The sequence below is a fragment of the Podarcis erhardii genome (genome assembly GCF_964252035.2).
Source record: "Podarcis erhardii genome assembly, chromosome: 18".
In the NCBI taxonomy this organism is placed as follows: Eukaryota; Metazoa; Chordata; class Lepidosauria; order Squamata; family Lacertidae; genus Podarcis; species Podarcis erhardii.
In genome coordinates, this window is record NC_138516.1 from 10,273,057 (window position 1) to 10,284,281 (window position 11,225).

An 11,225-nucleotide genomic window follows, 5' to 3' on the forward strand; every position below is an offset into this window, starting at 1 on the left:
GGGGGGAATAGGGGGCGCTTGGAGAGGGGGGTGGACACTGGGCGGAGAGGGAAATATATATATTTGCTTCCCTTATCCTTTCGCACCCTATCTTCCTCCTTTGGCAAAACACAGCTCTGCATTTGCTACATTCCCCTCCTTCCGTCGTCTGTTTGGGTTGGTTCAATCATCTCTCCCCTTCTGACACCCTGATGGTCACACCCGCTCAATAGATCGGGGCATAATCTTGGGGGTGGGTGGGTTTCTGGTTAAAGTTTCTTCTCTCTTTTCAAAGTTCATCCTCCTTTCGAATCAAATAATATTATCCGATGGCGTGGCTTTCCTTCTTCTCCTCCTCGTCGTTCCAGAAGTCGTCTAACCGTGGATTCAACACTTCGCCTTCAACGTAAAGTGAACAGGGGGAAAAAGACCTCCACACAGACCGTGCTATTTTACCCGCATCAATTTGGTATTGTCCCATTAAAAATCAAAAACAAGAAGACACACAGACACACAGACGCACAGACACACAAAGAAACCCCACGTTTACTGGGGAGGTGGCGAGGGTGAGATTCTCTTGCCCCCCTGGGCTTTCTCGACGTCATCTCCTCTTCGGCCCTTTGGGTTCAAACGTTTGGGAGGCTTGGCTCGCGAAAGCGTCCCTCATCCTCTTTTGACCCCGCCATTGTCTCGTTTTATTTCGCCTTTGCAAGTCACTCGTGATTCATGGTGCCGGCCCCTGCTGAGGACAACGCTCCTTCCAGAAATGAAGAAGAGAATCGTGGTGTATCTATCTTGTAATTATTTTTTTTTTTAAGGCAGGCTGTTAATTGGCACACATTCACCCATGCACACACTCAAATAGTCAGTCATCTTTCATACGTTGCCAGAGATCCATTTATTTATTTTTTGAGCTTGTTGTAGAGTTTTTCTTTTTCCAGGAGCAGAGGGGGTGGAATGGGGACAGGGGGTGGTTGAGAAGGAAGTTTGCATTTCTCGCCACCCACAATGTCGATCCGTACTTAAATATATCTCTATCTCTGTTCTGCAAGCAGATTCGCAATTGGGGCCTCTGTCCACCAATGCAGTTCTTACCATACTGGTCATTTCTAATTCCCCACCTCTCTCTGTTGATAGCAGGATAAAGGAGGCGGGGGCCTTGTGGGTACTCTGCGAGGAGATGGACAGAATCAGTCCCATCTCGGGCTCTCTTCTGGAATGAAACCAAGGTCAAGACAGAAGGCGAGACGGCGGTCCAGCGTCCGGAAAAAAGAACGGAAATCCTGTCATCTCCTTTCCTTTGGTTTCGTTAAAGCTTTTCGTTTCTCTCTCTCTCTTTTTAAATACCCGAATTATGTACCTAAAATGTGCTTCATGACCCGCTTATATTTTCTCTCTCTCGAGGTGACACAGTGCAACTTAGCTTTAGACCCCCCCACACGACTGATTCCAGGGGGGGGGGAGGAAGGGGGTATTTTTTCGTGTGAGTTGCTACTCTCCCTCTTCCTTTCCACACTTTGGCTTGGAATTCCTTTGAGAGGAACCATTGATAGAACAAGAACAAGAAGTCTTCTCTTCGGCTGATTCTCCTACACTTTTTGGTTGCTCTATTTTTTTCTTTTGGTAGACATGAATCATGTTGTTGTGCAGTTGACCATTAGTTTTAGGGTGTATATTCATGGTGGGGGTTGGTTTGGAGAGTAACGCCTTCTGTTCATGAGCTGCGTAGACGATGGGATGCAAGGAAGGGTGTTGAGTAGGTGAGTGGGGAACAAATGTGCGTGAGGACAGCATGGTAATGTTTTGGTGATGCTTGCAAAGATGGTTCTCCATGCTTTCCCCTTGTTGGTCCTACGAATGCCATACTCATTACTGGTTTTATTATTATTTTAAAAAACTTTCTCAGCCCCCTTAAGCATTTTTGGTTTGCAAACTGAGGAACACCCCATAAACGCCATTCATGCAGGCTGCCATTGATTCCACTCACCCTTGCCTAGGATGCAACAGCTTGTCCCCAAACGAATTGCAAACCATTCCCACGCGACACGGTCGTTTGCCTTTTCCCCTCCCCACATCCAAAAGGGCTGTTATCAGCTTCGCGACAGTGAACCTCGTTTGAAATGGAGCTGTGGGGGCAGGGGCAGGGGTCTGGAAACTTGGGGGCTCAGCTGTGTCCTAGAATGCAAGACCATTGCTGGTGCCAAGGTAGCCATGGCAGGAAAATAGACAGCTACCTAATACTGAGACAGACCATAGGTCCATTTCGCTCAGCACTGTATACACTGACTGGCAACAGCTCTCTGGGGATTTCAGGCTGGGAATTTCCCCCAGCCATGCCTGCAGATGCCTGGTATTTATTTATTTTTTGCATGCAAAGCTGATGCTTTACTATTGAAAGGTGAATGGTCTAGGGGTTGAAACCCAGGGACAGGGAAAGGGCAGAAGGAAGGTGTACCAGTTTGACATGGTTACTTGCCCTTCCAACAATTGCCCAGTGCTGGCCTGTGTTTAAGGCATCCAGCACACACTCAGTTGGCCAAGGCACCCACCGACCCTCAATGATATGGCTTTCGCCTCCCGCATAACGGGAACTTCAAAACAGACTTCCTTGAAAACGTCTGCAATTAAACCAGCCCCTTAATCCCCTTGCCCAGCCATCAGAATGGCACAACACCCTCTGGGCTGGGTGTTTGTTTGTTTGTTTGTTTGTTTGTTTGTTTATGGGGCAAGTGGCATCTCTCACCTAAGCCAAAGATTTTGGAGGCTGCTTGTGAGAGGGCGCCAAGCAAGTGACCCTCTGCAAATCAGGCACCAGCTTTTAGATGGCGGCCAGAGGCAAGGGCTCTTGTGCATCTCAGACGCATGGCAGTTGTGCATCTAAGACACATGGATGCTCCCAGAGGTCTAGCAGCATCCCAGTTGCACCTGGTGTGAATGGCTGTGCTTGAGTGGCTGGTTGCTCAAGGCGTGCGCATGGCGGTGAGGAGAAGGAAAGCCAGCATGGAGAAGGCGATGAGTTTTTTTGGCTGCTGTGTGGTGTTGGACAAGAGGGGGGAGATGTAGGGAGCGGGTGAGAAGGAGGAGGAGGAGATCATGCTTTGGAAAAAGTGCTTGTAGATGAAGAAGGAACCCCGGGGTTGGCGCCCGGGTCTTCCTGCCAACGGTTCATGCACCTCCGGCGAGCGTTCATGAAGAAGTTGCTAACGGTGTTGAGTTCCAGGCCCAGCTGCTGAGAGATGGTCATCTGCATCTCCTTAGAAGGCCGCTTGTTCTCCTTAAAGATGGCGATCAGGGTGCGGCGCTGGAGGTCCGTGAAGACGAGGCGCTGCTTCTTCGGCTGTAAGTTCCTGTCCTTCTGCTGCTCCTGCTCTTTACGTTTGCATGCTATATGTCGTCGGAGGAGGAGGAAGGGGCCGGGAAGGAGGGAGGGGAAGGAGGAGGAGGAGGAGGAGGAGACAAAAGAACACAACCATCAAACAAGATGCAGAACAATGCTTCTTCCAACTTTTCGGGGTGCCCTCCCCCATACAGAGGACAACAAAGATGCTCTGACCCTTCCCCTGGCAAGAGACCCCACCCCATACATTGATACTTCTGTGGTCCTTCATTAAGGCTACAGCAGAACCTCGGTTTCCGAACGTCTCGGAAGTCAAACACTTCGGCTTTCGGACGCCGAAAACCCAGAAGCGACTGCGGTTTTCGAACGCTTTTCTGAAGCCAAACGTGAGACGTGGCTCCCGTTTTGAGTTTTCCGTCAGCAAACGCTTCCGGAATCGACTGCTTCAGTTTTTTAATGTTTTGGAAGTCGGACGGTCAGTTGGTACGGGTTACGTCCGAAAACCGAGGTTCCAATGTATCTGTGTTCTGTATTCTTCTTTTTAGAATAAAAGATCCGCCCAGTTTCCCCCATTTCTGCACCCTTGCCTACAGATGGTGCAAATCTTACATTTGGACATAACCTCCTGCTTCTTTTGCAAACAGAGGACTAGGCGCCAACCTCTGAACAGTTATCAACCCCCTTGCTCAGCAGCCCATACGGTTTAACAATCCATCCCTCTTCTCACAGATCTCTGGGAATTGGAGTTCTGCGAGGGGAATGGGGAGGGTTTCTTGATAAACTCTCAGCACCCTTAAACAAACTACCTCTCCCAGGATTCGTTGGAGGAGGAGGAGGCCATGGCTGATAAAGTGATATTAAATAGTGCTTTAAACAACCTTCAAGGGTTATCAATTCCAACCCCCGTGCAATGCAGGAACCACATCTAAAGATTCCCTGACAAATGGCCAACCAGCCTCTGTCTTAAGACCTCCAAGGATGGAGAGTCCATCTTCCTAGAGAGTCCATTCCTAATGTTTAGCTGGAATATCCTTGCTCATCATTTGAACCCACTGGTTATGGTCCTACCCCCTGGGGCAGCAGAAAACAAGCTTGCTCCGTCTTCCAAGTCTTCCCCTTCAGATACAGTGGTACCTCGGGTTACATACGCTTCAGGTTACAGACTCCGCTAACCCAAAAATAGTACCTCAGGTTAAGAACTTTGCTTCAGGATGAGAACAGAAATCGTGCTCCGGCGGCGCGGCAGCAGCTGGAGGCCCCATTAGCTAAAGTGGTGCTTCAGGTTAAGAACAGTTTCAGGTTAAGAACGGACCTCCGGAACGAATTAAGTACGTAACCAGAGGTACCACTGTATTGGAAGACGGCTATCAAATCAGTCTTCTCTTCGCCAGGCTAAACGTACCCACCTCCCTCAACCGTTCCTTATGACTTGGTTTCCAGACCTTTCTGGTGTGTAGTGCTGATGTGTCCTCTGTCTCCAAACATCATTAATTATTAGTATTAGTATGGATTTTAATTATTAGTATTTCTCTCTCTCTCTCTTCCTTTTTTTTTTTTTTCCTTTTAAGGTTGGACGACTTTCTCTCTCTCTCTCTCTCTCTCTCTCTCTCTCTCTCTCTCTCCTTCCTTCCTTCCTTCCTTCCTTCCTTCCTTCCTTCCTTCCCTCCCTCCCTCCTCAATGCTCATCTCTCTCTCTTTCTCTCTCTCTCTCTCTCCTTTTTTTCTTTTTTAAAGATTGGGCAAAGCTTTGGGTGTTTCTCAATCCAAAAACCCCCAGCAGAGGAATTAAAAAACCTACCCTATGACCATCAGATGCTTGCAAGGAAAACAAATAAAAGATATAAACCTTTTTGGCACATCAACAGGTAATATTTACTTATTATTTAAAAGTCATCTTTTTAAAAGTCATTTTTTAATTGAAAAAAACACACACAGGAAAATTTCAGAAAGCTTAAAAAGGAAAGGGGGGAGGGGAAAAAACACACAAGATTCTCAAAATTAGAAGTTGGGTCAAAGCATTTGCGACAGGCAGTCCACCTGCCACCAATTCCTTCGTCCCTTCTCCCCAGCCCACAACCCCCCCCCCTCCAGCAGCTTCCCATCAACTCCCAACAGACAAAATCAATTTGGTCATTGGTTTTCCATGTATGCATTGGCATCAACAGTGTTCCCCAACCTGGGGGTGGGTGCCCCCAGGATATTCCAAGGGGGCCACAGGTGAAAATGTGTAATGGGGGGGGACCACAGCATGTTAGGGGGCTGCAGAAGGAAGTGAGAAATGCAGGGGGGAAGCATTTTTTTTTAAAAAAAAATCCTCATTGGCTGGTTATCCCCTTGGCCAGTCATAAGCGGGTAAGGGGATACTCCCTTGAAGATCCTTGGAGCAGTCCTGGTTTGTCACTGGCAAGAGAGGGCGATCGCTGAGGCTCCCATTTTGACCAGTAGACCCCACGATCCAGAACCACCAGTTCAGGTAAGTGCAGTTGGTTGGCAATGGGTAAGGCTGGATGAGCCATAACTGCTTGTTGCTGCTGTCAGTACTGGGCCCGGGGGCAGCCTGGGCCTGACTCTGCAATCCACCCCAGCGCCTACTGGATCACGGCCTTCGGATGGTGCCAAGGGGCACAGGGCCCACCGGCAGCATCAGCCCAACTCTACGAGGCACAGGGTGAAACCCACCCCAGTGCTACTCCCAGTGGGGTCAGCTGCTGTCAGAGAGTGGGCAGGCTGCCCACCGAACCAGCTGAAACAAATACGGTGGTGCCTCAGGTTACATACGCTTCAGGTTACAGACTCCGCTAACCCTGAAATAGTGCTTCAGGATAAGAACAAAAATCGTGCTCCGGCGGCGCAGCTAATGGGGTGCTTCAGGTTAAGAACAGTTTCAAGTTAAGTACAGACCTCCGGAATGAAATAAGTACTTAACCTGAGGTACCACTGCACTCCTTGTTGCCTTGGAGCTCTCCGTGGTGCTGAAACGCCCAACTTGTCTTGCTGCATGAGCTTCTCCATGGGACCAGAACAGGAGATGCCAGCCCTCCAAGTGGGATGCTCCTGGTGAACAAGGGATACGTGGCTATGGGGGCATGGATCCGGTGCCTGTCGTGAGGAGGCCCTGCACTTTAAATTTTTGCCACTGCCTGTGCTCAAGAGCCCTTTTCATGCTTTAGCCATGCCTAGGTGCCAGAATCAAGTCCTAGCCCAGGCAAACCATTTCAGACTTTTTACTTTAGTATTTATTAAAGTAATATACCATCCTTCATTGAAAGATCTCAGGGCAGTTCACGGAATAAAATACATGCTAAAGCACAAGTAAATAAAGTAATACAACAAACCCATCCCCTTCACACAGACATATTTAAAAGGATGTAGGAATATTGGATGAAGAGTAACATTTTCACCCGGCACCTAAAATATACCGTATTTTTTGCTCTATAAGACTCACTTTCTCCTTCCTAAAAAGTAAGGGGAAATGTGTGTGCGTCTTATGGAGAGAATGCAGGCTGTGCAGCTATCCCAGAAGCCAGAACAGCAAGAGGGATTGCTGCTTTCACTGCGCAGCGATCCCTCTTGCTGTTCTGGCTTCTGAGATTCAGAATATTTTTTTTCTTGTTTTCCTCCTCCAAAAACTAGGTGCGTCTTGTGGTCTGGTGCGTCTTATAGAGCGAAAATTACGGTGTATAATGAAGGCACCAGGCGAACCTTCTGAACATGTGCAGAGTGCGTCCCCTGTTACAGATGACGAAACCACCACCCTTCTTCACGGGGTTACTCTCTGGACAGAGTGAATCCCAACATCTCTCATCTGAAGCACAGATACCAGTAAATCTCAAATAAATTATTCCCTTCCTTTTGGAGGGGGGTTGGGACGGGATCTCTCTCTCTCTCCCTCCCTCCAAGAAGCAGCTTAACATGTCCCTTTGCAATTCAATATAATTACAGCTCAGCAGAGCAGGAATCAATAGCTGCTGTAGTCGGATCTATACACAAGAACACCACCAAAGCCTCTGTTCATATTTCTCATTCTTTGTGTATGACGGTCTAGGCAGCTTTGGTCTAGCCGTTCGCAGGCTCCAGGGGGCATTTGTGTTGAAGGCCACTATGTTCCTCTGCTCCTCAGACTCACCAGGGTCTTCCCTCTTTGACAAAAGGTAGGATTAAATAACACGGTGAAGCTTCGCTTACAGCTCCAGCTGCATGTGATTCTACTTAGAGTAGACTGATTAAAAACAATGGTGACCCTGGGCCCAGTCATTTCAGTGGGTCTGCTGCTGCAAATAGGACTTAGTTGGCTACAGCCTAATATCTCTCTCTCTATATATATAACGCCTAATCTCTATCTATCATCTATCATCTCTATCTGTCTACCTACCTACCTACCTACCTACCTACCTATCATCTATCATCTATCTATCATCTATCTATCTATATCTATCATCTATCTCAATCATCTATCTATCTATCATCTATCATCTATCTATCATCTATCTATCTATCTATCTATCTATCTATCTATCTATCTATCATCTATCTCTATCATCTATCATCTATATCTATCTATCATATATCTATCTAATCTATCTAATCTTTATCTTATCTATCTATCTATCTATCTATCTATCATCTATCTCTGTCATCTATCTATCATCTATCTATCTATCTATCTATCATCTATCTATCATTTATCTATCAATCTCTATCCTCTCTCTCTCTCTCTGCTCCTGCCAACCCAGCAGTTCGAAAGCACGTCAAAGTGCAAGTAGATAAATAGATACTGCTCTGACGGGAAGGTAAACGGTGTTTCCGTGCGCTGCTCTGGTTCACCAGAAGCGGTTTAGTCATGCTGGCCACATGACCCGGAAGCTGTACGCCGGCTCCCTCGGCCAGTAAAGCGAGAAGAGCGCCGCAACCCCAGAGTCAGCCACGACTGGACCTAACGGTCAGGGGTCCCTTTACCCTTTTTACCAGGAACATACAATTCAATCTGAGACAGATTGAATTGTATCATAGTGAGAGGCTCACACGAGCCTGCAACCAGTTCTCTGCTGTGCCTGTAAAAAGGGGGATGTAACTCTGCTCCATAAAGGAACTTGATAGCGCAAGTTAGGAAGGATATTAATAAACAATATATCCTCTCCTTCCACCCTGAACATTCCCACAACTGGCTGTGACTCTCCAGAGTCTCAGGGTCAGAGATGCCGGGGACTGACTCTGACACCATCTGCGTGCAGCATGCAGGCTCCACCGCGAAGCCAGCCTCTCTCTACTCTTCACAAACCTGCCTTGCACAAAACAACGGTCTGCTGTCCTCCATCTCCCTCGGTTCTTTCTTCTGCAAGTGTCCGGGCAAAGAAGAGAAAGAAGAAAAGTAAAGGGGGAGTGGAAAGGAGAAGAATTGTTTCTAAAAAGAAGGGGGTATGTAATGGGGGAAGGGGGGGCTGCCATTGATAGGCGGCAGTTGTCTCTCCCTGTGGGAGCTCCTATCAGCATTTCGGCAACTAAATATACCTGATGCCTCCCTTCAGGGTGAAGGTGCTGAGAGACCCAGCACCAGTTTCCCCATTGTAGCCCTAAATGCATCTGTTTATCCTCAGCCCCCTTTGCAACGGAACCTGCAATTTTCTGTCCTGCACACAGACACACACATGCATGCAATTGCATGGCAATTACTCAAGCGCCGGCAATTTAGGCAAACGACAAAAGGCTGGCGATACGAGGTGGGCTGGCTCTGGTTGTTCGTTAACAAGAGAGGGTGTTTTTTGTTCCGTGTGTTGACAGCAACAACACAGCGGTTTTTGCACAAGGGCGAAGACTCCTGCAAGCAATGGGAGTGCATGGCGGATCAATGACCGTGAGACCGAGGCCCAGTCATAGAATTGTGGAGCTGTAGACTTGGAAGACACACACACACACACACACACACCCCAGGGTCATTTAGACCCTGCAATACAGGAATCACAACTAGAAAATGCTCTGACGTAAAAAGGACCCTGGACGGTTAAGTCCAGTCAAAGGCGATTATGGGGTTGCGGCTCTCATCTCGCTTTCAGGCCGAGGGAGCCGGCGTTTGTCCACAGACAGCTTTCCGGGTTGTGTGGCCAGCAGGACTAAACCGCTTCTGGTGCATGGCGGAAACCAGAGCACACGGAAACGCCGTTTACCTTCCCGCCGCAGTGGTACCTATTTATCTACTTGCACTGGCCTGCTTTTGAACTGCTAGGTTGGCTGGAGCTGGCGCAGAGCAACGGGAGCTCAGCCCATCGCGGGGATTTGAACCGCAGACCTGCCGATCAGCAAGCTCAAGAAGGGATTCCTGTAAGCCCATCTCAGTTGAAAGCATTCTGAGCCGCCACAATACTGTTGCGATGTATTCTGCTGGCCACCAGGTGGGACTATGGCTTCATCTGCAAACTAGGCTCTTTTGCTTACAGCCATTCACAAACTGACCTCTCAAAATCCACCAGCCAGAAAAAATTGGGAAAACAGAGGAGGTGTGAGTAACAATTTCACCCAATTTCTCCAGGATTGAGGAGAGATTCTCAGACAGTTTCTCAGAGCCAGGGCTCACCATCGGGAGTGAGGGAAATGCACAGATTATTTTTTCTTCCCACCCTAAGAATTCTTATTTTTTGCTACATGATTGCATCACGGGAGAAACATTGGAGGGGATGGAATAGGACGTCCCTATTTTCAGAGAAACGTTGGAGGGTATGGAATAGGACGTCCCTATTTTCAGGGGAGAAACGTTGGAGGGGATGGAATAGGACGTCCCTATTTTCAGGGGAGAAACATTGGAGGGGATGGAATAGGACGTCCCTATTTTCAGGGGAGAAACGTTGAAGGGGATGGAATAGGACGTCCCTATTTTCAGGGGAGAAACGTTGGGGGGGATGGAAGAGGACATCCCTATTTTCAGGGGAGAAACGTTGGAGGGGATGGAATAGGACGTCCCTATTTTCAGGGGAGAAACGTTGAAGGGGAAGGAGATAGGTAACTGTTTAGGAGACATCTGAAAGCAACCCTATAGAGGGAAGTATTAAAATGTTCGATGTTTTATTACATTTTTATATATTTTGGAAGCCACACAGAATGGCTGGGGCAACCCAGTCAGATGGACGGGGTATAAATAATATTAAAAATTATTATTATTATTATTATTATTATTATTATTATTATTATTAAATAAGACGTCCCTATTTTCATCAGAGAAATGTTGGCAGGTACGCTACTGCAGGATAGATAGGTGATAGAATATCTGGGTTCTGTTCCAGCAACTCTACTTCCTTTTACCACCCTCTGTCGGAGACAGGGTACTGGGTTAGAGAGACCTGCTAGCCAGGGTCTCAGGATTGGTTCCCTTAGAGCAATGGGAGCAGTTTGTGATTGGTATGCAGCCGGCATGCCCTGAGCTCCCGCGCTCTCCCAAGCAGACTGTCTGCAGCGACGCAAATTAAATCTTCCTCTGAACTCTGCAAATTAGGATGTAAGACAATACAAAAGGCTCCTGAGCTTTGCTGCGGAATCTATTTTCGCCTCTCTCTCTTTGGGGTGGGCTGGGGTGGGATAACTTAGTCATCTAAGGAAAGGGGAGGGAGGGAGGGAGGGAGGAAGGAAGGAAGGAAGGAAGGAAGGAAGGAAGGAAGGAAGGAGGCAGGAAGAAAAAGGAAGGAAGGAAGGAAAGAAGGAAGGAAGGAAGGAAGGAAGGAAGGAAGGAAGGGAAGGAAGGAGGAAAAGGAAGGAAGGAAGAAGGCAGAAAGAAAAAGGAAGGAAGGAAGGGAGGGAGGGAGGGAGGGAGGGAGGGAGGAAGGAAGGAAGGAAGGAAGGAAGGAAGGAAGGAAGGAGGAAAAGGAAGGAGGAAAAGGAAGGAGGAAAAGGAAGGAAGGAAGGAAGAAGGCAGAAAGAAAAAGGG

General features: G+C 47.9%; 1 protein-coding gene across 1 annotated transcript in view; it reads right to left on the reverse strand.

Annotated features, from left to right (window-relative positions):
- Positions 1-243: 243 nt before the first annotated feature.
- ONECUT3 (one cut homeobox 3) overlaps positions 244-11,225 on the reverse strand; it is a 57,176-nt gene continuing 46,194 nt past the window's right edge. The window contains exon 2 of the mRNA XM_081846295.1: positions 244-3,363. Coding sequence (XP_081702421.1) covers positions 3,071-3,363 — 293 coding nt within the window. The 3' untranslated portion in view covers positions 244-3,070. The remainder of the gene's footprint in view (positions 3,364-11,225) is intronic.